This window comes from Scomber japonicus, chromosome 3 (genome assembly GCF_027409825.1).
Source record: "Scomber japonicus isolate fScoJap1 chromosome 3, fScoJap1.pri, whole genome shotgun sequence".
Lineage (NCBI taxonomy): Eukaryota > Metazoa > Chordata > Actinopteri > Scombriformes > Scombridae > Scomber > Scomber japonicus.
This window is the reverse complement of record NC_070580.1, coordinates 36,332,358-36,359,100: the sequence shown is the minus strand read 5'-3', so window position 1 is coordinate 36,359,100 and position 26,743 is coordinate 36,332,358. Positions and strand designations below refer to the sequence as shown.

The following is a 26,743-nucleotide window of genomic DNA, read 5'->3' as shown; positions in this document are numbered from 1 at the left end:
TATTTGTGGTGTTGTGCAAATGGATGGAAAGTATGAGAAGTGGATTATTAGCCTCTTTACACTGTTCTCACAGTATGTGCTCCTCATGGCCTCTTTCCCTGCTATCTCTGACCTTTTAGTATTGAACAAGATGGTGTGCAGGACATCAGGTTGGCTGAGTCAGTGTTTTCTTTTAAGTCTCTTCTTAAAAACATACTTTTATCATAGAGCTTAATGTGATTCTACTTGAGATTTTATTTTCTTTGAAATGTCTTTTATTTCTTTTTTATTTCTCTTTTATTTCTTTTTTTTCTTTTTATTTCTTACACTAAATTGTTATTATACACTGAAGTATTTTTTTAAAACAAGGATTTTATAATCGATAGAATAATTAAATAAATAATTAAAAATAATAGAGAATAAGAGAAAATGTTAATTAAAAGTTTGAGTAAAAAAAGGTTAAAATACATTATCCATTCAAATCTTGCGTTTTTGTTTGGATTTATTGCAACAAAATAGAAACACACAAAAGAATAAAGAAAAAACATGGCTGCTGCTGCCTCTCTTGCACTGGTAAAAATTTTAAAAAAGTGCCTACCTCCTCAAATAACCTCAAGTGCCCACTGTGTTAATCAATTACAAAACAAAAAACAAAATACTAACTATGCAAATCTAAATATGCTAAACAAATAACTATAACTAACAAAAAAAAAGTTAAATCTAATCTAAATAAAGCAAACACTTAAATTAAACAAACAAACAAAGTTATTCATAATTAGTAAATGTACAACTAAAACTAAAACTAAACTTAACAACACAAACAAATAGCTCCTACAAGTAGTATTTATAAATTAAATGTATATATATATATGCACTTAAATGAACTGTAGAGGAGAGACGTCAGTACCGCCAGTCCTCCAAGAGGTGGCGGTATGTGTAACGTCACCATACACTGTGAGAGACGTCAGTACCTACAGTCCTCCAGTAGGTGGCGGTAACGTGTAGCATCACCATGACTACAACCTGCCATCAAACACCACCGAAGAAGACGCAGGCGCAGTTTGAACTCTGATGGAAAGCTGATGGAAACGCGGTCTGTCAGAAAGTAGTCCAAATCTGAAGCACTGCCCGCGGCCAAGGTAAACAGCTGTCTAATATAAAGCCGTGAAGTTCACTCCACGTTAGTAGTTTGAGTTTTTAACGGACACTCACCGAATTACCGGCTGCTGCTGTCAGTTAGCCACCGTTAGCTCGCTGATGCTAACCTGCATGGTTTCACTAGCTGTAACATTAGGCTGCAGTTTTCCATCAATGGGAGACATTATAGTTGGATTAACAGGACACACAGTTATCACTCTGCCTCCTCGGCTCCTGTCACTTGCTAACTTTAGACTCTGCTGAGCAAGTTTATAAAGTAATGTTTCATCTGCTGGGTTTAGTTGTGTCGCCTGTTTAGTAAATCAAAAAGTTTTGTGTGTGTTTATTTCCAGGTTGGATCCAAGTGGACTGTTCATAGGAAGAGAGAAATGTCTTACATGGCTGCTCAAACGTTACAACAGCCTGGTTTCCTTCTGGTGAGTCTCTTATTTCGAGTTCCGAGTTCAACCTTCAGGTGACTAGTTGTGCTAAAATGATGAGTTCATGATTTTTTCAAAGTGTTCATAAACCAGCGACCATGAAACGAAACTAAAACTAGTTTTCTTGCTGTAATTATTCCTCCTGTCCATACTGACCATTAGAAGATCCCGTCATAATGCACTTACAATGGAAGTGATGGAGGACTAAATCCACAGTCCTCCTTCTGTGTAAATATGTATTTAAAAGTTGATCTGTAGCTATTATGAAGCTTCAGCATCCAAATGAGTCAAATCATGTCTTCTATGTTTCAACGTTACAGTGTTTTTAGTAGCAAAGTAGAAGTTACTATACTTCCACCACAGCTCCACAGGGAAACACTAAGAGGGAATCTGATGCTAAAAAGACTGTAAATGTGTCAGATATCACTTGCTATGACTAACTCAGACTGATGAAGCTGAATAGAAGCTTCATATAACCTGTGCTTTTATAACTTAAGTATTGTATGGTTTGTATTATTTTTGTCATCTTTCAGAGTACAATGAGTATCTGAATTTTCATTTCAGGCTAACCTGAAGGCTGATTCATCCACCAAACCTCTCATCCTGCGATGCCAAGAACTGGTGAAGATCATAGATGAATATCCTGCAAAGGTAATGTTAACTCTACCACCTCTGTCTCGTCTTTACATACTGTTTATTTGAGGTGAATGGCGATGGAGTTTGTCTAGTAGATTTATATCTGGTGATGTTTGAAAAGACATGTTGGAAATACCTTGAGAACAGCAGAGAGTTAAGTGGAATTCTCACAGGTCCTAACTTAATGTTTGAGCTGATTGGATAGAAATATTTAGAAAGGAATGTTATTGGATTTGTGCAGACTGCACTGCAGACTCAGTCAGTCCTCATTAGATAGAGCTGACCTGACCTTTTAATGTTGAAAGCTTTCACTATGAGGCAACAGCTGCTTGCACTGGCTGAAAGTTCAGAGCTGCAGTGAGTGGTAATGATTGCTTTAGTTGTTTTTGAAGTAAAAATGCCAAATATTTCTGGGTTCTTGCTTGCTTCTTAAATTTGAAGATTTGCTTCTTTTCTGTATTTTGTTTAGTTGTAAATTGAAGATTTTTGGATTGTTAGTCACCTTTTGGCTGTGGAGATTGACAGCAGGCACTTTTCCTATTATCTGTCAGTTAACTGTTTAACAGAGGCAGTAGTTGGCAGATTTGTGTGATTATAACTTCATTAGGTCACTTTAGGTGTACTTTGTATTCTGTTGTGTATTTTTTTCTTTCAGTTTGATGCTCAGATAAGATAAAGATAAAATGTTTGTCATAAAATGTATCAGATTATGATGACACCAGAACTGCAGATAACTGAACTGTTTGAACTGTTTTGCATTCAGAAGTCGGTTTGTTCAGTCACTGATAGACTTAAATAGCACTGTATGTAATAAATAGTTGTTTCTGTTGGTGTGTGAGGGCGGCATGGACAGTTGAGTTTCTGTTTGAGAGCAGCTGTTGGTGCTGCAGTGGGAGACACAAAGGATTACAGTCTCTGTGTGTGTGTGTGTGTGTGTGTGTGTGTGTGTGTGTGTGTGTGTGGGGAGATAATTGTCATCTGTAGCTTCAGTCTCCTTCCGTATAATGTCACAGTGACGCAGCCTCAGGCCACACAGGATACTTTTTGGCAAGCAAATATTAGACACATTTTATCAATAACAATCTGCAGTAAAGGGAAGTTGGTTTTATATTTATCTGACTTTTGCCTCTGTTTTATTTTGAGAACAGCAAAAGTGTGTTTTTTCACCATGTTATCAGTGTTTATTATTATGAGTCTAAGCTTGTTTTTGTTGTTTGGTTTTTACTGTTATATTTCAAACACATTAAAACCAGCAGGCAGAGACAAATAATGTGCTTTGACTCACTGAATCCTTCAGTTAAATATTTGCTTGTTTCAGTTAAACTCTGTGTTGCACAATGCAGCTGATCTACCTGTCAGCACACTCAAAACATGCTGTTCATATGTGTTTCCACGTATCAGTTATTGATCGCAGTGATTGATTATGTGTGTGTGTGTGTGTTCAGGAGCTGCACACCATCTTCCCCTGGCTGGTGGAGACCGTGTTCGGCAGTCTGGACGGCATCATCGCGGGCTGGAACCTGCGACTCCTTCATTCACGCAGCAATGAGTACAACATCGTCATGGAATTTCTGAACCCGAGGTACTTACAGCTTCCTGTCTGTATGATCACATTAATAATGTGTCATTTTATTCTTTCATTTTACTGATCAGCTGTTCTTTATTTCCTCAGTGGTCCGATGATGAAGCTCGTCTATAAACTTCAAGCAGAAGAATATAAATATGAAATACCTGTAAATTATCTCCCGGTAAGAACATTTCTTTCTCTCATTTTCATCACTGTTCACATGATCACAAAAGCTTATTTCACTGATTTCTCATTGTTATATGTTTAAGGGTCCAGTGAAGGCCTGCATACAGGAGGGGGTTCTCCCAGACTGTCCGCTGTTCCACAACAAGCTGCAGTTCCCTCTGTCTGGTCTGCTGATGCTGAATCTGGCTCTCAGTATCCTTCATCACAGTCTCTTATCTGTCTCAGTCTCTGAGTTTTCTTCATGGTGTCATTAACAGATTATTGTGATATACTAATGACTCATAGTAAATATGGAACAAATACTTAGCTTTACCCCCCCCCCCCCCCCCCCCCCCAAATTCATGTTAAAGTTAATTAATTTGTCTGATCTTTGTTAATTAGTTGTTTATCACCAACATGTTAAATATTAGACAGCATGAGAATAAAAGGAGGATCCATAGAAGATAAAGGGGGGAATTGGTGTTTAATGAAGTTATTCCTTAATTTTCTGCAGATCCGTTTGAGTTCTTCATGTTCAATTTTGCGTACTGTCTCATCACGCCAAAGGTGAGATTTCCACAAAAACTGTTATATTCTTAGTTAAGAGCTAAAATGATAAGGGTCAGTCTTCGTCTTGGTCTGTTTGAATTCAGTAAACGTTCAATTTATACCATCAATTCTACAGGTTTGTTGTTATACTTTAATCAATTTAAAGCAGTAGTTCCAAAGTAACAGCAGCTTTAAAAGCACATCTGTCAGTTAGACATGAAATAAAACCAAATGCCAAAAAAAGTCAGCTTAGTTACCAGAGCAGAATCACAATCAGTCAAATCAAGCAGCATTTTACTTTTATAGACATAAAATAGTTCAAGCAGGTGTGCAGTGTTTGTTTTCTCCCTCTTCTTTATTTTTAGGAATATCCTTACAGTATGCCTTTCAAGCTGACTCACTCGCTTATAAAGGAAATTATTAACCACCGGCTTTTGTTTTATGTTTTCAGAATTACCCTCCAGGACAACATGCCAGCAGCACAGACAGCGCCTACTTTGTGCTGGTGGACACGTACCTCAAATACTTCCTCCCCAGTGAAGGAAATGTGCCCCCGTCCCCCTTCTCTGACTCCAGAGGCTCCGTCACCGCCCCGTCACCCAGGTAACTACAGCAACATATGTTTAAGTCACGTTTCTTTGAAAAATTGAGCAAGAGGGTGTCAAGATTAGGATGGTTTATTTTCATCTACTGCAGTTTAACCTTTAGATATTTTAAAGGATTGACACAATAACACAATAAAATGATTTAAATCTCACTCTCTGTGCGTCTTAAATTCAACAGATCGTCCAGTGTTTCTTTTGCTGGTTACGGTGTTCACAGTCCCAGTCTCCTCAAGCATCACATATTTCATCAGCCTTCAGTTAACGCAGATCCTGCAGCACAGGAGATCTGGAGGTCTGAAACACTTCTACAGGTAAGAGACAAGTCAAGATGGACAGATATTTATTAAGAATATAATTAATAAATGTGATTATGTGACGGCTTTATGGCTGACAGCTGAAAATGTGGTCAAAGTGAAAGTTTTTACTATTTTAACCTCAAATAACATCAGTGAAATGAAAGGAAAAATATGTTTTAACAGAAGCTGATTCAACTGTATCAGTAATATATAATCATTTTATTCTAAATTTGGTGTGTGTGTGTTTTCTCAGATGTTTGTGGAGATCTGGCTCCATCACTACTCCTTGGAGATGTACCAGAAGCTGCAGTCTCCTCAGGTAAAGGTAAGATAAGAAAATATGCCCCCCCCGCCCCCACACACATCTCTACACCCCCTGCCCCCTCCTCCTCTACTGCACTGCAGCATTGCACGGCTGGCTGTTGACTGGCTGACCACAGCTACTCCCCACCTCTCTGATGCTCTGTAGTTCATCATTTTTATCAGCAGCTCCTCTCTGGATCCTCTGAAAGCTTCTGTTCATCTCCGTATGTGCTGGGGATTAATACATACCGGCTGCTGTGGCTCCGAAATACAAACAAAATAAAGTTTAGTCGCTGAACTCAGGTCAGGTTGAAGTTGGCCATTTATCAGAGTTCCTTTTTAAAAAGTCTTATATTAGATTTATGTGTCTCCAAAAATAGTTTTAAATGATAGCAGCTTAAATTTTGAGGTGACTTCTTCAAGCAAAATATATACATTGAAAATATATATTTCAAATTAAAATGCTTTTTTAATTTTAAACACAGCCTAACAGTGGGACAGTTCATGGCATTTGCACATTAATTTGATTACTTTATGATTTTTACATATATTGTTATATTGACATACAAAAGCATCAATGTTAACGTTTATATTTATTTATTCTTGTATTATTTATATGTGCATTAATTTTGCTGTGGAATAGCTGTCACACATTTTCTGTCAACATCTTAAAAAGGTCTGAAAATACATTTAATTTCAAAAGAGTGCAGCAGCTCTGATTTTATAGAGAGAATTATAATCATAGTTTAATTATCACAGTCAGGATTGATAAATGTATCTTTTATTACTGCTGAAGGACAACTTCACTCACTCCTGCTGCAGCTCAGAGGCTGCCGAGGATAAACAGACAACCTGCAGCTTCGTCTGTTACATTTAACAAAGAAGGAGTCACACATGAACTGAGTGAAATGAAATGTTGCTGACAGTGTGAATGCAGCAGCAGACATCCCTGTTCCCACTGTGGCAGCATTCAAACATGTCTGGTTTCTGTATGAAATAGTTTGTCTAAAATCCCTTTTTGAGTTCATAGAAGAAACGTAGCTGCATAGTAAAGCTGCAGCTGTGAGGGATTTGGCATGTGTTCCTGGTAGTAGTGGTTTTGCTTCCTCTCACGTTCCTCTGCATGCTGCACGTTCACGTCACCAAGTGTTTGTGTCGATGGTTTGTTTTCTGTGTTAAACGCCAACATAAAGTCAACATGGTGAAGGTTTCTGGTGACTCTGGAGACGGTGAAATGAACGTTTTATCCCCTTTTAATGTAGCAAGAGACGCTCTACACCACCAGCTAGAGAGGTTTTTATTTTAATCCCAGGGAGTCTTTAAAATCTGGGATTATACATAAAAATAATGATGATAAATGAATAATAAGAATTAGGAATGGATACTGGACTTTAGTGGCCAATACCGATATTAGAGAGTTAAAAAAATCTGATATCAGCTGATAATCTTATATAAGAATAAGAACATTAATTTTATTACACAAAGAAATGAAATAAAGATGGATGACTTGTGCTAAAAGAATAGAGCTTTTCATATATTGATTATTAAGTTGAAAGTGTGCCACTGTAATATTTTATGGAACATTTAATACAAAGATATCAGCAGCATAAAACTCCTCAAAGCGTCTGATACCTCAACATTATTTTCTCTCATCACATTAAAGCAGACATTAATAGATAGATTTATGACCCATCAATCAAAAGCACAATGAGACTTTATGCTGGTGTTTTTTTGTTATATTAATGTGAACTATATATATTTACTGTACATGTGTGATAATATACTGTTCATCATTGTGTATTGATTGCATGATTATTATTGACGAGCCTAACGGAACAGTTTCCTCAGTGTTTATGGAGCAGTGCTGCAGTCTGTATTTACCTCAGAATATCAACTGAGTGTTTGTTAAAATTGAAATAACGCTGGCGTATTGATTAGTTGCCACATATTGATTGAATCGCCAACTAATCAGTTCATTCTTTAGAGTCATGTTTAAGGAAGATATGTCTAAATTGTCTTATCCCAGCTCCTTAAATGTGAATATCCACTATGACAGTAAAGTGAATATCATGTACAGTAACCATTCAGCTATCAAAGAGCTTCTACTGATCGATTAATGGAGAAAATAATCAAATCGATAATGACAATAACTCGGTTGAAGCTCCGTTGCTGCTCCATAACACTGCAGAGGAACCGGTGAATTAACCCTTCAGCTCCTCTTTTAACACGCTGACTGATGAACTGCATCATTAACATGTTACCTTATTGATGTCATGTTTACCTCCTCTGTACTAAACCTCACCTTCTACACATATTAACCTCTGAGTCACTGTGTTGTGTTCAGTGTTACATCCTGTTACAGAGCGGACTTAAAGTGTCAGATTTTGGGCAGTTTGGTTTCAGCTCGGACGTCCCTACACTTTAAAAAGTGTTAAAAAGTTCAGTAAATGTTGAACAAAACTGTTGAAAACCATAAAAAGTGTTTTATTCATAAAACACACATTTCCTGTTTTCTGCATCTACTATTAATAAAACTAATTTTAATGCTTAACTTTAATTACCTGTATTTAGCATTTATAAACAGTAAACATGTAATAAATATTTTATAACACACTTTAATGCAGTTACAATTATGACGTTTTATTAATGTGTAGTATTTGTCAGCAACTATAAATTAATATTATTATAATTTTATATTGTCATTAATTATCTGTTCATACAGCAGCCTCCAGTTATGAGTTATAGTTACTGACATTGATAAACACTACATTATCTTGTGTTATAAACCATTTATTAAATGTTTGGATGTTGCTTATAAATGTTAAAATGCGTTTAAGTGTTTCTTAACTGATTAATAAAATAATATTTACAATTTTAGAGTTTTAAAAACAAAATCTTACAGTGTTGAGTTCACTCTGTTTAAGATTATGTTAAACATCAGGGATGGGAATTATTAAAGCTGACATATAAAATTGGATGTATATGTTTAAATATCCGTCTGTGATATTTAACACACAAACGTCCCACTAGTTTTATTATTTAGAGACATGGACGAGTTAAACACGCTGGATTAAATTCATCTCCACTCAGACATCAACACAAACTGCAGACTTTAATCCTTTTCATCATCATTAGACAGCGTGTTTCATTAATAAACACTAACTGAAATCACAGTGAATACACTTAGATAATTAATTACACAGAAGAAGATGCCACATGTGCAGAACTTAAGATTAAAACTCTCACATTATTAAAACTTTACAGAACTATTTTAGTAGGTTCAGTTTTTTATTTAATTGATAATTAAAGATCACATGTGAAATGATTCCCATCCTGATGTGTAATCCTGTGTGTGGAGTGCAGAGAGGCGGCTCATTGTCTCCAACTATTAAAACATTTGTTTCCACAGTCAATATTTTGTTTCTGTTTGTCTCCTCTCCTCCTCTGTTCCTCTCTTCCTCTTCCTCCTGAATGTTTTTGAATCGTTTCTGTCTGGTTGCACTCTCCTTTTTTTTGGTGCCTCCTTTTTCTCCTGTTCTTATGTTGACCTTCCTCCTGCCACCTCTTCCTCCCTTATTGTCACCTTTCCTCTTCCTCTCCCTTCACTGTTGTTCCTCCTCCACCTCGTGTTGTTGTCTTTCCTCTTCCTCATCTTCCTCTCCCTCCTGGTGGTTACGGGTGAACAGCTGGCGCTGCTGCAGTACCGCCTCAGTATGTCCAGCATGCCGTGCCAACCCCACGCCCCACCAGGCTCTGGGACCCTCCACACCTACCAAGTACTTTTACCTTTTCATTCAGCCCCGCCCCTCTGGGCCCTCCTGGAGGTAAACCTGTCAGTTACAATCAGAGTCAAGGGTACTTCTCTCTAACTGACACACGGTGGGACATCAGGCCTCCACTCACCTGCTGATATGAGCTGCTGCTGATACGTTTGCATCATTTATCCTTTTTATACAAAACCAGACATGTGATGGTGTTAGTTATTCTAAAATACAGACTTATCAGTAAAAGGTGAACTGTACTGGCTTCTTTTAATCCTCAGTTCAGGGTTCAGCGTGGGTTTAAAATTTTAGGCAGATTCTTTCAGCTGAGGAAAGAGGACGGCCCAATCCCAAACCAGCCCCTCTCCCTTAGCCCTGTCAGCTGCAAACATGTTTTGATTTAATGACTAAATAATTACCTCTGTGAGACAAATATGAAATTAACTTTGCCCTACCTACCAGTTATGTTTCATCAGTATGCAGGTACAGATAATAAAACAGCTGTGTTATCACTGGAAACCTGTCTAGACCAGCTTCTCCTCACCAAAACATTCATCAGGATTCGACAAAGAATTAGACCAGTGCCTGCTAGGATGCACAGCCCACATTGAAGTAAATTAAAAGTATCACATTTCATTGTCATGTTTTAGATGTTATGTGGAAAAGACGAGGTTTGGGACTAGTTTGGATCTAGATTGGGACTAGTTTGGGGCTGCTTTGGCACTGGTTTGGGACTAGTGTGGGACTAGTTTGGGCCTGGTTTGGGGCTGCTTTGGGACTGGTTTGGGACTGGTTTGGGACTAGTGTGGGGCTAGTTTGGGACTGGTTTCGGACTAGTTTGGGGCTGGTATGGGACTAGTTTGGGACAAGTTTAAGACTAGTTTGGGGCTGGTTTGGGACTAGTTTGGGGCTAGTTTGGGACTGGTTTCAGACTAGTTTGGGACAAGTTTAAGGCTAGTTTGGGACAAGTTTAAGGCTAGTTTGGGGCTAGTTTGGGACAGGTTTGGGACTAGTTTGGGACTAGTTTGGGGCTGGTTTGAGACTAGTTTGGTACTGGTTTGGGACTGTGCCGACTCTTCATAAAGGGATAAACTAGCAGCAGCTCTCAGCAGTTTAACTTTAAGGCCTCCAGACTCTTGTTCAGTCTGACTGTAGAAGTGAATTTCTTCAGAGAAGTATCCTTGACGGGAAAAATGATCCTGGAATGAAGCTTTTGGATTTGAATCTTTTGAGCAGATTTTACTGGTTTGGGTGTGGTTTCTCTTTTTGCTGTTTGTTTGTTTGTTTGTTGTTTGTTTTTATTTTAAATGCATGCTTTTTGTTTGTTTTTTGTTTTTTTACACTGTGTCTGTTGTGCTTTGTTGCTTTTTGTGTTTATGTGATTGATAAATGTTTCTTTCTAATGACACCATGTAAAGCAAAAGATACTACTACAACTAATTTAAACAATCTTGATTTTTTTTACATGCCAGAATAAAAAAAATCATCTGATAATTTTTTTAGACAAATTCAACTTTGATTCATGAATTAATTCATTAGAAAAAACAATCATCATCTTTTCAGAGATAATGTTTGAGTTTGCTGACATTATCTAGAAGAGGAAATTCTTATTATATTGCATCATTATGATAATGCAGCTTTGCTTTGAGCAGTAAACGGAGCACAGAGGTCCCACCTTTCATTCAGGAGTCATTTATTATAATATGATCATTAAATACAGCTGTGGTGAAAGACTGATTTTGAATTGAAAGATAGAAAATTGTCATCTATCCTTTTTATAAAATGATTAAATTATATATCACTCCTGATGTGCAAAAGGTGCCATCTGAAGATTAAGTGATATTAAAAAAATACTAGAATAGGTTGAATAAAGAGTAAAAATTATCAGTATAAGCATTTATTCAGTCCCATTTATTTCTACAGTTTGGGACTAAAAGCAGGATATAAAAACAACATATGCCAAAAAAAAAAGAAGAGATTTAAGTACGATTAAAAGTGTTAAATTGGAAATAAATTGGACCTAAAATAGATTAAGACAGTTAAAACAGGAGAATAAAAAGTTGAAGTGCAGTCAGAGATATTAGCCCTAAAATTTGGATTTAATAAAAAGCAGTCAATCTAAGAGAAAGAACTGAGAGATGGAGCAGACCTGCAGTTTTCAGATATATTGAGAATAAAAACTGATCATTGCTTCTCCAGGTTTAGTTTTGACCCTGGGGAGCAGAAAGCAGACTTGATCCAGTCTGGTTGCTTCATAACGTAGCAGCATTAGTATTTTGACCCTAAACCATTTAGTGCTTTTAAGTCTATTCAAATAAGACAAAAAGTAAGTTACAGGAGTTCATTTAGCAGCTGTCATCATTACATAGTTTGTCCACTAGAGGGCGTTGACAACTACATTTTTCAACTTTCAAGACTTCCTGCTCTAGAAGTGTCTTTGTCACTTAAAAACCTTATTAAAATAAATATATTTAAATGATTAATGTGAGTGGGACCTCTGTTCTCTACATAGAAAGCGCTCTGAGCCTTCTGATAATCGTTGGGCTGCTTCTTGACTCGGGAAGCATCGTGACGGCTGCTGCTTTTTAAACTGGCAGCTGATTGAGATGATGAGTGTGTGTCGTGTGTGTTTGTGGAGCTTTTTGTGACCGGGTGTCTTTTCAGGAACCGTTCAGCCCGACAGAGGAGCACGTGCTGGTGGTTCGTCTGCTGGTGAAACATCTGCACGCCTTCTCCAACAGCCTGAAGCCCGAGCAGCTGTCGGCCTCGCCGTCGGCTCACTCGCACACTCACACCAGCCCGCTGGAAGAGTTTAAGAGGTCAGATTCATCACACATGATCCTGACACATGCTGCAGGGATACTGACTTCATGGAGATCAAGATTTCTATCAATTTATCCAGTAACTTTAACTTTATTGTCCTGTCTTGAACAAGAAAGCTGAGTTAGGATTATTTTTGTTATATATAACAGGACATACATGCAACAGGTGAATATTCATACAACAGGAATAGTAGAAGTAAGCATAAAGGATTATTACACCATTAAAACAATTAAAACACAGCAAGGACTCTGCAAAAGAAGACTAAACAACAATAAAGTCAAGTAAATACAGTGGAAGTACTGTTGTTTATCTGGTTTAACCCTCCTGTTGTCCTCGAGTCGAGGAAGGAAGGAAAGGAGGAAGGGAAGAAGGGAGGAAGAAGGAAGGAAAGGAGGAAGGAGAGAAGGAAGGAAGAATGAAGGAGAGAACGTAGGAGGGAGGGAGGGAGGGAGGAAGGAGAGAAGGGAGGAAGAAGGAAGGAAAGAAGGAAGGAGAGAAGGGAGGAAGAAAGGAGGAAGGAGAGAAGGGAGGAAGAAGGAAGGAAAGGAGAGAAGGTAGGAGGGAAGGAGGGGAGGGAGGGAGAAAGGAAAAGAGGAAGGAAGAAAAGAAGGACAGAGGAAAGAAGGAAGGGGTGAAGGTAGGAGGGAGGAAAGAAAGAAAGAAGGAAGGAGGGAAGGAAGAAAAGGGGATGGAGGGAGGAAAGAAGGAAGGGAGGAAAGAGAGAGAGAAGGAGGGACGGTGGAAGGACAGACGGAAGGAAGGAACAGTCAAAACAGACGGGGTCAATTTGACCCGTGAGGACGAGACAAAGGTTAACCTGCATTATATTGTACGTCATACTGCGTGAAACTCTCTGTTAATGAGCACACTCTGTTTTATGTCCTTCAGAGTGGTGATGCAGCGTTTTGTTCAACAGAAGCTTTACCTGTTCCTCCAGCACTGCTTCGGTCACTGGCCTCTGGACGCCTCCTTCAGAGCTGTAAGTCTGCCTCATCTGAGCTGATCCTTAATGATGACTTTATTTATAGATAAACCTCAAAGAATCTCCTTCATATGAGAAAGCATTTCATCCTGGAAGCTGCAGAGTAATGTATGTCCTTGTGTTCCTGGCAATGAGAGGATTTGGGTTTGGTTCCTTGATTTAAGAGCTATTAATGAGTTAGTATTGTCCCTCCTTCATTCTCTCCTTTTGTCATTTAGTAGATTAATTTATTTAATCAGTAATCCAGTCAGTGCAGCAGTAGAATTACTTTGATTTTCATCAGTGATAAGGAGTAAAGTTGTGCCTTTTAGCTATAGAGTCATTATCTCAGTTTTAAAAGCTTCAGTAACTCTCTGGTTCAGAATGATGTGCTTTATTGTTCAGACGGAGTATCTTCTTTGTCTTTTAGGTGTTGGAGACGTGGCTGAGCTACATCCAGCCGTGGAGATACACCGGAGAGAAGACCAATCCTCAGCCCGACCAAAACAGAACCGTGCCTGATAAATGGTGAGACTCATAGCTCTGACTCAGGCTCCTTTTTTTAGAAATAGTAATGTTAATAATGGCATCAATGAAACAGGAATATATGCAGAAATTCTCACTGTATTGATTGTAATTGGTATCATTTATCTTTAGAGTCTGGTGGTTATTGTTTTACTAACTAGATGAAGTGAAGATGATGATGAATATGACTGTTAGAGACTCTAGTTGTTGAGCTGATTGTATGTTTGTGTTTCACAGGGAGTCGTTTGTTCAGGAGAACCTGCTCGTATACACGAAGCTCTTCCAGGTGTTTCTGAACAGAGCGGTGAGGACTGATCTGGTTAATGCCAAAAATGCACTGATGGTGTTCAGAGTGGCCAAAGTGTTCTCTCAGCCCAACCTCGCAGAGATGATCCAGAAAGGTGAGAACAGAAACACTGAGTTCACTGCCTGTCACAGTTTTTTGAGGTTTGGTGAGAATTGATAAACTCCTGTAGCTCCGCCAGCAGACTGACCGTCCATTAATAAACATCGATAACGAACAAATTCAAATAAAAACCATCCTCCCTCTGCAGGTGAGCAGCTGTTTCTGGAGCCCGAGCACGTCCTCCACCACCGGCAGCCCCGCTACCTGACGCCAAACCAAGGAGGCAGCTTCCTGTCGTCGCGGCAACGGGTGGTGACAGACATGGTGTTCAGGGTGAAGAGTCAGGTGTACGCTCTGGAGGGCCAGGACTGCCAGTACAAACAGATGTTCGGCAGCGAGCTCAGAGGAGCCGTAAGTTCGCCTCATCACAAACACATTAGAGCTTTATTTTGGCGGGGAACAAACTGGTTAATCAGCAGTGTGATGTCATACTTACAAAGCATCTGTTGTTTTTGTTGTTGGTCATTTTTTTTTCAGGTTATGAAGTTGATCCAGATCATTGCACAAGCTCGACAGACGGCCAAGAGGATATCGGATCACTCCAACGAGGTGGCGGCAAACACGTCGTTCCTGTCCTGGTTCGGGCTGGGGTCATCTGACCTCAACAACACGTTCGCCGGGGCCGAGCCGGAGGACAGCGGGGAGGTTCTGAAGAAGACCCACGAATTCCTGGACAGAGCTTTGGAGAATTTATGTCAAATCTTCAAGGTCAGATTGTTTTTCCCTCCTAATTCAGATGAGATAATGTATTTAATTATCATATTTATTTTAATTTTAATGCCTTTATTGTCAGCATGTCTCCAGTGATACATACAGTAACATAAATCTACAGACAAGTAGAAACATTACAGTCTGTATGAATAAATAAAAACATACAGTAAATAAAAAGGAGAGTCAGTGAAGGAAGAGAAGAACATTTGCACACAAAAAAAGGCTAAAACTTTGGAAGATTTTCACTTAATTTGACTCGTTGGGACAGCTGAGGACACAACAGGCGTCCACTCAGTTAAAACTGTCTATTTTTATTTTTTACAGCTGAACCAAGGGCAGCTGACTCAGCTCATATCCAACCTGAGTTCCTCTCAGGACGACGGCAACTCCAAGCAGCTGCCGGACTGCATCCATGGAGAGAACGGACTGATCCTCACTGACCTGGGCAGGAGGCAGGTGAGTGTGTCCAATGAATAATGCACCACAGAAGAAGAAGAAGAGCTGTGGGTCGTGCAGTAAACAATAAAACCCTGACTCTCTGTCTGTGTGTGTGTCTGTGTGTGTGTGTGTGTGTGTGTGTTTCTGGTCTTTTGTGCAGATAATAAATGGACTGCGCAGGTTTGATATTCACTATCAAGGAGACCCGGAGCTGCAGCCCATTAGGAGCTACGAGAGCGCCCTGCTGGTCAGGCTGTTCTACAAGATCTCCTCTCTGGTTAATAACAGGGTGAGTGATGTCTGGAGGCAGCTGTCAGATGTCATTATATCTATTATTTAGAAAGATAAAGCCCAATAAAAGTATAACAATAGAACAAATATAGGAATTTCTGGTCTCAAATATGGTGTATTCTTTTATATTTGGCTCTTTAAAACGGCTATTAACAACATTTTTCTGCATAACATGAAAGGTTTAAGTCGGAGGGACAAAACCCCAGAGTGCTACAGAGTGTTTCAGCTTCCAAGTGGCCAGAAAAATGAGTTCATGCAGGTTTAAATGAAGAATTTTAAGTCTTAAATTTAGTTTGAAATGTCAAAAAAGTTGGCATTACATTCATAAAGTGGCCAGAAACATGACTGCTGGATATGAAAATAAGCAACTCTGTACTTTAATACTTTAAAAAAATAAGCAACATATTAACTTTAAAGGTGATAGTATGTCAGAGTTTGTGTTCAACTTGTTTCAGCCTCCCAAAAATATCAATGAATGCAGTTTAAAGGTCATATTTCTGAATTATCAGGAGAAGCAGGCTTATAACACACAGAATGAAACAGCTGAGTATGAACATTAGAGTTTGAAACATTTAATATGAGTCTGGGTACTTAAATTAATGTTTCTTCATGAGTGATAATATAATAACATATGGGATTGAGTTGAATCACAGACTGAATCTCCTCTCTCTCTTTTCTCCTACAGTTCGGAGGTCACATGAACGCTCTCTGCTCCCGGCCCGACCTCCTGGGCCGCCTGGGTCGTCACTACTTAACAGATCCCGATTCAACCGTGAGGGCGGTCCACAGCCCGTTGTCCCGGCGACCGTCGGAGAGGAACCGCGAGCCCAGACTGAGCCTGCGGGTGCTGGCCAGCTACAGGACGCTGCTGCTGCTGCTGCTCTTCTACGCCTTCGGAGCGCTGCTGTCCTTCGGCCCCGTGTCCTCCACCCTCCTCATCCTCACCGGCGGCTTCCTGTACGGACTCTTCATGATGCTGTTCGGAGACAAACTGAAAACGCACTAATGGAGCGGCACAGGGCTCCTGCACACGTCCCCCCTTAAAAAAAAGCCCACATGATAAGTTTGAGTGAGTGATGTGATGAGTATTGATCGGTCTGCGTGAGTGATTATGAGTTATTGATCCGTGTTCTCTCCGCTGCAGAGGTCAGACTCAGCCGTATGTTTTATAGACCTTTGGAGAATAACTGAAGCTTAGAGTGAGTTTAGTGTAAAGATATATTTTTGAATATTGAGCAAAAAACCTTTAAACGCCAATAACTTTATAACATGACAGCGTTTAGGGATGGGGGGATGGGGGGGGGGGGGGCTACGTGCGACCCCTGCCGGCTCCTTACTTCCTGTTTTGGTTTTGACCGTTTTGACTGCGTATTAAATGTGGTTCATGTAACCTTTTGTAAATATTTAGATTTTTTTTAAAGCGTTGCTGCTCTGTTAATAGAGCATGTTTGTTTTTGTTTTTCTTCAACAATCATCTGAAACAGAAAAAACAGAAACGGCCAAAACTTTGAGAGTGAGCTGACTGACTGAAGTTTTCTCAGTGAAAGCAGAAAAAGTGTTTTTGACTGAAAGACTCAATAAAACTGCTTTTTGTTTGTAATTCTTGTGTCAAACGTTAATAATCCACATTTTAATATTCACTCATACTATTTACTGAAAAGGTAAAAATCTAAAGTATGGATTTATTTTTACAGTTTGTTTTTTTCACTGCTGTATTACGTCTCATTTATATAATGATAATTTATATTTATTATATTATAAATAAAACATAAATGGCTTCTTAACCCTCCTGTTGTGCTCAGGTCAAGGAAGGAAGGAAGGAAGGAATAAGATGAGGAAGGAAGTGGGGAAAGAAGGAAATGAGGGAGGAAAGAGGAAGGAAGTGAGAATAAAGGAAATGAGGAAGGAAGGAAAGAAATAAGGAATGAAGGGAGGGAGGAAAGAGGAAGGAAGGGAGAATAGAGGAAGTAAGTAAGGAGAGGAAAGAGGAAGGAAGGAAATAAAGAATGAAGGAGAGGAAGGAAGGAAGGAAGGAGAGAAGGAAGGAAGGAACAGTCAAAAGAGATAGGGTCAATTTGACCCGGGAGCACAACAGGAGGGTTAAGGAGCTTCTAACAGCACCTCAAACTATCTGATGAAGACCAGGAGATGTGGTTGAAGTGCTAGTAAGTGGACTTTGAGTTTAAATAATAACTACTAGTCTGCCAGGTTTAATGGGTGATATTGGGTTTTAGGAGGAAATGTGATTATTATATATTAGTTTAAGATTCAAGATTCACTTTATTGTCATTTTACTGAGTATTTGCACACAAACAATAAAATGAAATAGTGTTTCTCTCCTCTCAGTGCATTAAAACAACTATTAATAAATAACTAATACAATTAAACCAAACAAACATTTCAGACACAAAATACATTGCAGTAATATTGAGAGCATCCCAGTTCATAATTGTAATATATAATGTCAGTCTAAAGAGGGAATAATCCACCTGAAACTGACATTTATGAGTTAAAATTGAGCAACAACAAAAAAAATGATTTATTTAAAAAACACCCTTTATATTCCTTGTAATTATCAAAACAAACTAAAGAAAATGTCTTTGAGAGAAAAACAAATATTGAAAAAAAATGTTTTAATAAAGTTGAGAACAGTTTAGAACTACCTTTTTATTTATTTATAAGAACACACTCTATCTAATCACAGTCTGCATGTTAACCACTGACAGACATGACATGAATGACAGATCAATAATAGACTTATTTAATTTATTATTTATGAGTTAAGTTAAAATTTAGCACAAAAAAGAGATTTATTTAAAAAAAAAACCTTCATCGTCCTTGTGATAATCAAAAACATCAAATAAAATGTCTATGTGAGAAAAACAAATAATTGAAAAATACATTTTAATAAAGTTAAGAACAGTTTAGAACTACCTTTTAATTCATTATTATTATTATTATTTATTTAACCATTGACAGACATGACACTAAGCACCGATCAATAATAGACTTATTGAATTTATTATTTATGAGTTAAGTTAAAATTGAGCAAAAAAAGGAGATTTTTTTTTTTTTAAACTTCATCGTCCTTGTGATAATCAAAAACACCAAATAAAATGTCATGAGAGAAAAACAAATAATTGAAAAATACATTTTAATAAAGTTAAGAACAGTTTAGAACTACCTTTTAATTTATTATTATTATTATTATTATTATTATTTATTTAACCATTGACAGACATGAGACGAATCACCGATCAATAATACACTTATTGAATTTATTATTTATAGTTAAGTTAAAATTGAGCAAAAAAAGAGATTTATTTAAAAAAAAAAAAAAAAAAAAAAAACTTCATCGTGATAATCAAAAACACCAAATAAAATGTCAAAATAATTGAAAAATACATTTTAATAAAGTTAAAAACTACATTTATTTTTTTTAAACTTAAACTTAATTATATAATAACTCGCTCCATCTCATCAGAGTCTACATGTTAATCACTGTGAATTAAAATTATAATCAAATCTTGTAACAGGAAACACAAATTACTATTAGAACTACAAACGCGTGATTAAACGACTACAACTCCCACCAGGAGGCTCGCCGTCTGTCGTCATCTAACGTCGCCCTGTCATTCGGTGACGCAGCGCACGGTCGCCGGGAGAAGTTTGAAAATAAACGTGAAACTTTTTTTTTTCTCCTCTCCTGTCTCCGTAAACATTTAACGTGAGTGTAGTTTCACTGACGGGTTTACGGTAAATCTACGGAGAGTTTCCGAAAACCCGCGAAGAGGTAACGTGAGCGTCACCGGGCGCGAGGAGGGACGTTTCATTTGGAGGTGAGTTAAAATAAAAGCGTTAAAGTGAAGCAGAGGAGGAGAGCTAGCTGAGAGGATCGTGTCTGACATGAGGCTCCACGGTGTTATGTCGTGGTTTGCCCCCCCTCTCTAATAATACCCCCCCTCATGTTAAATCTGTGTTACCCATAGCAACGCACCTGCAGCTAGGGTCAGGTTAACGTTAAGGTGAGCTGATCGGGGTTCAGGTTAAATTTGGGTTAATTTAAACACCCCAGGAAAGGACTGGTGGGTGATTTTGGGAAGAGGAGGGAACACATTTGGAAGGGGGACAGATTTCGACATAACACCAGAACATCTAACAGCCTGACTGGAGCACGATGTCAGACTCTAACCTGAGAAATGGAGAAGAAGAGAGAGAGAGAGATTTGGAGGATTTAGCCGAAGCTGCTAACTGTGTCCTCTGAGCTACTCGGACACCTGTTATTTGGGGGGGGGGGGGGGGGGGGTTTGGGTGGGGGTCTCAGACTGTACCTGTAGATATACACACACTCACCCTTTATTAGGAATACCTGTACAGTCTAATTCAATCCAATACAACAGCTGTTTGTAAAGTTTAACCCTTTACATACTGTTCATATTATGACTCATGCTTAGTCTCTACACTAATTTACATTCATAAAATCCCCACCAGTCATAAATACATGTTTTATTACTCATCTTTTATGGTGGGGGGAATAGAGGTATGTTTAGAATATGTAAGAAAATGTTGATTTTTTTTTCATAAACACATTTAAAACTTAGATTTGCGTTTATAAAATGTACCAGCTGCTCAAATTTCTTTTTAAAAAGATGCATTTTATTTTTATTTGTGTATCCTTTGGGTCACATTAGGAAGAGTCTGGCTAAAATAAATATGTATAAGGTGTTTTTACTGCTCTTAAATGAATATAAAGGTTAAGATGAGACTCAGCAGTGCAAAAAACAAAGAGTGAAGGGATAAAATACATAAATAAATAAAATATTATACACCCGGGGCGATTTTTAGACCTTAAATGTGATCTCAGCACCCCTAAAAATAAATATATAAATAAATATTGTAATTTTTTTTTTTTATACAACTGTAATTATTTAATGAGGCAGTCTGTTAGAGATGAGACAAACACTGATGCTTTATTTTAACAGGTTTAATTAGAGCTGGGTGATAATAGATAAAATCATATATCACAATATTTTTTATACTTCAATATCAATATCACAACAATATTATAGAGATGAGTGTCGATGCTTTCACCAAATATATTTAAACAATGAGATGTTTGATAAATTATAATCAGTAATGTGGATGTCAATGTAAATGTAGTTTATTTATACAGCCCTTTACAACAGTCCTTTCGGTGTACCAAAGTGTTTTACAGCAGGTAATAAATAAAGAGAGGAATAAGTAAAAACAATTAAAAACAATAGAATAACAGTGAAAGCAATAAAATACAACAAAATCGAACAAGATAAAATAAGATAAAAGTGTCATACTACTGGGTATTAAAAGCCATCCTAAAATGTGGATGTGGATGATAAAGGATAAAGTGGGTAAAAGGTCAATAATAGTGTTGGTTGGGGTTAATTTTACTGTAATGCAGCTTTAAAACCAGGAAAATGAACACTTCTGCTGTATCACTATTCTGAGATGATATTTAGTTGTAAATCACGATATCTATATAATATCTATATATTGTCCAGCTCTAGGTTTAATGTAATGTGGATAGTTCTGTCATTAATATATAATCTTTCTCTCAGGGTTCATTAACTATCTAACCTCTCTGTAGAAATCTGTTTATTCTGAACCATTATTATTATTATTATTATTTTACACTATAATAGTAACACTCTACTATGTATTAATATTTATTGTGATTTATTGTTATCCAGTGAATTGAGGAGTTTATCAGGAGGTTTGAACGTTTGCAGGTTATTGTTCAACTTAAAGGTCTGATCCTAGAAACGCCCCTACTACACTAAACACTCTGTAAATAAATCTAAAATATATAAATGTGCAACATGCAGAAGCTCCTGATTAGGCATGAGCCGGTATGACATTCTGGTGGTATGATAACCATAAGCACAAATATCACGGTTTCACGGTATGGTGGTAGGGAAGGAAGGGAGGAGGAAGGAAGGGAGGAGGAAGGAAGGAAAGGAGGAAGGAAGGGAGGAGGAAGGAAGGAAAGGAGGAAGGAAGGGAGGAAGAAGGAAGGAAATGAGGGAGGAAGGAAGGAGGGAGGAAAGGAAGGAAGGTAGGAGGGAGGAAGGAAAGAAGGAAGGACGGAGGGACAAAGGAAAAGAGGAAGGGAGGAAGGAAGGAAAAGAGGAAGGAAAGAAGGAAGGGAGGAAGGAAGGAAAGAAGGAAGGGAGGAAGGTAGGTACAGCTCTAAAATGTTCCTAAAAGGCAGAAAAATAAAGACAGACATGTTAATGTAACCTGAATCTGTAATGACAGTGTGAGGGGTCGTGATACTCTACGCTGCAGCTGCACCACCTGAGGGATTTCTGACCAGCACTTCCTGTCTTTGACCTGCACTTCCTGTCTTTGACCAGCACTTCCTGTCTTTGACCAGACTAAAAACAGCTCATACCTTACAGTAGGAACAGTATAACAGAAAATTTGGCGGTTTCGGTTATCGTGGCTTTTTCAAATCGCGGTATACATTGAACACGGTTATCATCCCATATTACTTGTCCAGGATTAAAGTTCCTTGAATTGTTAGTGAGGTCAGTTGCAGCTTTATAATTTGGTGTTTCATTATGTTTTTGGTTAGAAATGCAAATTCTTGTGGAAGTGTGTTTTAGTGGGAGGCGCTGGGGGCTCTGGTGGTATTTATTAAGAGGGACTGTTTATTGTATGAAAGGAGAAACCAGAATAAATGCTTTGACTTCTTGAGGGATTGAGTTTGTCTTCTGTGTGGAGATGAAGAGGATTTTATGAGATGAGCTGGTTAGTTTTTTGTTTCAGCGTAACTCTGGTTAGTTATTTTCTTTATGTGTTTTTAATGCTGTAGCACTTTGAGATTCACTGTGAATGAATCTTCCTCTCCCTCCTCTCCCTCCTCCTCTTCCTCCTCTTCCTCTCCCTCCTCTCCCTCCTCCTCTTCCTCCTCCTCCTCTCCCTCCTCTTCCTCCTCTTCCTCTTCTTCTTCCTCCTCTCCCTCCTCCTCTTCCTCCTCCTCTTCCTTCGTCTTCCTCCTCTCCCTCCTCTCCCTCCTCTTCCTTCTCTCCCTCCTCTTCTTCCTTCTCTTCTTCCTCTTCCTCCTCTTCCTCTTCCTCTCCCTCCTCTGCCTCCTCTTCCTCCTCTTCTTCCTCCTCCTCCTCTTCCTCCTCCTCCTCTTCTCCCTCCTCTCCCTCCTGTTCCTCTTCTTCCTCTTCCTCCTCTCCTTTTCCTCTTCCTCCTCTTCCTTCTCTTCCTCCTCCTCTTCCTCCTCTCTTCCTCTCCCTCCTCTCCCTCCTCTTCCTCCTCTTCCTCCTCTTCCTCCTCCTCTTCCTCTCCCTCCTCTTCCTCCTCTTCTTCCTATTCCTCCTCTTCCTTCTCTTCCTCCTCCTCTTCCTCTCCCTCCTCTGCCTCCTCTTCTTCCTCTTCTCCCTCCTCTCCCTCCTCTTCTTCCTCCTCTTCTTCCTCTTCCTCCTCTTCCTCCTCCTCTTCCACCTCTGCCTCCTCCTCTTCCTCCTCTCCCTCCTCTTCCTCCTCTTCCTCCTCTCTTCCTCTTCCTCCTCTTCCTCTCCCTCCTCTTCCTCCTCTTCTTCCTCCTCTTCCTCTTCTCCCTCCTCTTCCTCCTCTTCCTCTTCTCCCTCCTCTTCCTCCTCCTCTCTCCATCTTCCAGGTATTGATGAATTTCTCAGAGGAAGCCGTGTCTGCCGCGCTGTCGGCCGCCGTGTCGGCAGCGATGGCCGTTGCCATGGCAGTGGACGCCAAGGCAGAGCTCGCCAAGCTGCTGGACGAATGGGAGGAGACGCAGCAGGGAACCACCGAGGCTCTGGTCTCCATCCTCACCAAGTAAGCAGAGAGCAGAGATGTAGTTTAGAAAAGCTCTAATTTTTTATTTAACCCTCCTGCCGTCCTCCTTCCTTCCTTCTCTCCTTCCTTCCTCTTTTCTTCCTTCCTTCCTTCCTTCCTCATTTCCTTTTTTCTCACTTCCTTCTTTCCTTCTTTCCTCCCTTCCTTCCTCCCTCCCTCCCTCTTTTCCTCCCTCCCTCCCTTCCTTCTTTCCTCCCTTCCTTCCTCATTCCTTCCTCATTCCTTCTTTCCTCTCCTTACTTCCTTGTTTCCTCCTTCCTTCCTTCCGTCCTTCGTTACTTCCTTCCTTCCTTCCTCATTTCCTTTTTTCTCACTTCCTTCCTTCCTCTTTCCTCCCTTCCTTTTATCCTCTCTCCCTCCCTTCTTTCTTTCCTTTCTTCCTTCGTCATTCCTTCTTTCCTCTCCTTACTTCCTCGTTTCCTCCTTCCTTCCATCCATCTTTCGTTACTTCCTGCCTTCCTTCCTCATTTCCTTTTTTCTCACTTCCTACCTCTTTTGTCCCTTCCTTCCGTCCTCATCCTTCCACCAAGTAAGGAGAGATCCAGTTTAGAGAAGATGTCATTTAATGTGAGGAGTGGGTTTGATGGAGTTTAACCCTCCTTCCTTCCTTCCTTCCTTCCTTACTTCCTTCCTTCCTTCCTTTCTCATTCCTTCTTTCCTCTCCTTCCTTCCTTCCTCCATTCCTTTGATGGAGTTTAACCCTCCTGTTGTCCTCCTTCCTTCCTTCCTTCTCTCCTTCCTTCCTCTTTTCCTCCTTCCTTCCTTCCTTCCTTCCTTCCGTCCTTCCTTCCTCATTCCTTCTTTCCTCTCCTTACTTCCTTCGTTACTTCCTCATTTCCTTTTTTCTCACTTCCTTCCTTCCTCTTTCTTCCCTTCCTCTTTTCCTCCCTCCCTCCCTCCCTTCCTTCTTTCCTCCCTTCCTTCCTCATTCCTTACTTCCTCGTTTCCTCCTTCCTTCCTTCCTTCCTTCCTTCCTCTTTTCCTCCCTTCCTTCTTTCCTCCTTTCCTCCCTTCCTTCGTTCCTTCCTCACTGCCTTCCTTCTTTCCTCCCTTCCTTCCTTCCTCTTTTCCTCCCTTCCTCCTTTCCTCCCTTCCTTTGTTCCTTCCTCATTTCCTTCTTTCCTCACTTCCTTCCTTCCTTCCTTCCTTCCTTCCTTCCTTCCTTCCTTCCTTGACCTGAGCACAGCAGGAGGGTTAATCTGAGTTTGTTTCCTGCAGGATATCGGAGCTGATTGAACGGGAGACGGGAGAGTATCACAAAGCAGACCCCGACCCGTTTGATGATCGGCATCCAGGTCAGCATCACTTCTCTCTTCTATAAACTTTCTTTCTTTTATTCTTTCTTTTTTATAACAACAGCATTGTTGATTTTCATTGTGCTTCTCTCCTCTATCCTTCCTCTCTCTCCTCTATCCTTCCTCTCTCTCCTCTCCTTCCTCTCTCTCTCCTCTCACTCTCTCTCCTCTATCCTTCCTCTCTCTCCTCTCCTTCCTCTCTCTCTCCTCTCCTTCCTCTCTCTCCTCTCTCTCCTCTCTCTCCTCTCACTCTCTCTCTTCTCCTTCCTCTCTCTCCTCTCCTTCCTCTCTCTCTCCTCTCTATCCTTCCTCTCTCTCCTCTCTCTCCTTCCTCTCTCTCCTCTCCTTCCTCTCTCCTCTCACTCTCTCTCTTCTCCTTCCTCTCTCTCCTCTCCTTCCTCTCTCTCTCCTCTCACTCTCTCTCTTCTCCTTCCTCTCTCTCCTCTCCTTCCTTTCTCTCTCCTCTTCTTCCTCTCTCCTTCCTCTCTCTCCTCTCTCTCCTTCCTCTCTCTCCTCTCCTTCCTTTCTCTCTCCTCTTCTTCCTCTCTCCTTCCTCTCTCTCCTCTCTCTCCTCTCCTTCCTCTCTCTCTTCTCTCTCTTCTCCTTCCTCTCTCTCCTCTCCTTCCTTTCTCTCTCCTCTTCTTCCTCTCTCCTTCCTCTCTCTCCTCTCTCTCCTCTCTCTCCTTCCTCTCTCTCCTTCCTCTCTCTCTCCTCTCCTTCCTCTCTCTCTCCTCTCACTCTTTCTCTTCTCCTTCCTCTCTCTCCTCTCCTTCCTCTCTCTCTCCTCTCTCTCCTCTCTCTCCTCTCTCTCCTTCCTCTCTCTCCTCTCTCTCCTCTCTCCTCTCTCCTTCCTTTCTCTCCTCTCAACCCCAACCAGTCGAGGCAGATGTTCTCCCACTCTGAGTCTGGTTCTGAGGGTTCTTCCTGTTAAAGGGAGTTTTTTCTCTCCACTGTGTCTCATGTGGGAATGTTGGGTCTCTTTAAAGTTAAAACCTGAAGAGTTCGGTTTAGAACCTGCTCTATGTGTAAAGAGCCTTGAGATGACTCTGTTGTGATTTGGCGCTTTACAAATAAAGATTGATTGATGTATTTGCTCTTGTGTGATTCTGCAGGACGAGCAGATCCAGACTGCATGCTGGGACAAATCCTGAAGATGCTGTTTAGGAACGACGACTTTACAAACGCGGTGAGGACGACTCGATTCTTTAATGAAGCATGAATCATGTGGTTTATGGAGGCTGAGCAAGTCTGTCAGAGGGAAGAGTTTGAACAGACGTTAGCCTGAGAATCACATAGCGTCATTTATTCACGTGTCTAGTTTTAGTTTAGTTTTTATTTAGTTTTAGTTTTTCAGGTTAGAAGAGAAAGCCTTGACTTGTAGAAGCTGAATATGTTTTATCATCAAGTCCTTTTTAATTTTATTCTTTAACCACAAAGCATAGCGGCTGCTGCAGGACAGGAAGCCGCTATACTGCCCCCTCTGGAGGGGTTAGGTATGGCAGCATAGCGGCTGCTGCAGGACAGGAAGTCATGAAGCTGAATTTATCTGCAGTTCAGTTTAGTTTTAGTTTAGTTTTACATTGTTCATTGTAGTTTTTATTTAGTTTTCAGGGTTTTTTTAATTGTAGTTTTATTTTAATATCAGTTTACTAAATTATTTTTTCATTGCTAGTTTTAGTTTTAGTTTTTGTTAACTATAATAACCCTGGTGTACATAACAGGAGAGTGAATTTCTGCACAGAGGGTCTTTAATCTGTGTGTGTGTGTGTGTGTGTGTGTGTGTGTGTGTGTGTGTGTGTGTGTGTGTGTGTGTGTGTGTATGTGTGTGTGTGTGTGTGTGTGTGTGTGTGTGTGTGTGTCTTCCAGCTGTTGGACACGTATATAATGACCAGCAGAGAGCTGAATCTCAACACAGCCGCCTGTCGTCTGCTGCAGAACATCATGCCGGGTCTGGAGACGGGCGTCGTCTTCCAAGAGAAGGTAAAACCTAAA

The 26,743-nt window shown here is 39.7% G+C and overlaps 2 protein-coding genes across 4 annotated transcripts in view; both read left to right on the top strand.

Moving 5' to 3' along the window:
* The first annotated feature begins 1,019 nt into the window (after positions 1 to 1,019).
* smpd4 (sphingomyelin phosphodiesterase 4) lies at positions 1,020 to 17,187 on the top strand. Of its 3 annotated transcripts, none has more exons than XM_053316627.1 (20): positions 1,020 to 1,118; positions 1,470 to 1,553; positions 2,121 to 2,207; positions 3,638 to 3,774; positions 3,865 to 3,940; positions 4,029 to 4,137; positions 4,439 to 4,491; positions 4,925 to 5,076; positions 5,257 to 5,389; positions 5,628 to 5,693; positions 9,364 to 9,453; positions 12,103 to 12,257; positions 13,150 to 13,240; positions 13,653 to 13,750; positions 13,985 to 14,148; positions 14,302 to 14,504; positions 14,631 to 14,861; positions 15,189 to 15,320; positions 15,463 to 15,591; positions 16,279 to 17,187. In XM_053316627.1, exons 2-20 carry the CDS (start codon positions 1,506 to 1,508, stop codon positions 16,597 to 16,599), a joined length of 2,475 nt encoding a protein of 824 aa, XP_053172602.1. In that variant the 5' UTR covers positions 1,020 to 1,118; positions 1,470 to 1,505; the 3' UTR covers positions 16,600 to 17,187. The 3 variants fall into 3 exon arrangements, with proteins under 3 accessions (XP_053172602.1, XP_053172601.1, XP_053172603.1); XM_053316626.1 differs by having other exon boundaries at positions 5,628 to 5,699; XM_053316628.1 differs by lacking the exon at positions 9,364 to 9,453 and having other exon boundaries at positions 5,628 to 5,699.
* Positions 17,188 to 23,285: 6,098 nt separating this feature from the next.
* LOC128355404 (DDB1- and CUL4-associated factor 1-like) overlaps positions 23,286 to 26,743 on the top strand; it is a 22,624-nt gene continuing 19,166 nt past the window's right edge. The window contains exons 1-4 of the mRNA XM_053315643.1: positions 23,286 to 23,435; positions 24,675 to 24,751; positions 25,864 to 25,937; positions 26,618 to 26,731. Of these exons, the coding sequence (XP_053171618.1) occupies positions 23,326 to 23,435; positions 24,675 to 24,751; positions 25,864 to 25,937; positions 26,618 to 26,731 (375 nt within the window). The 5' untranslated portion in view covers positions 23,286 to 23,325. The remainder of the gene's footprint in view (positions 23,436 to 24,674; positions 24,752 to 25,863; positions 25,938 to 26,617; positions 26,732 to 26,743) is intronic.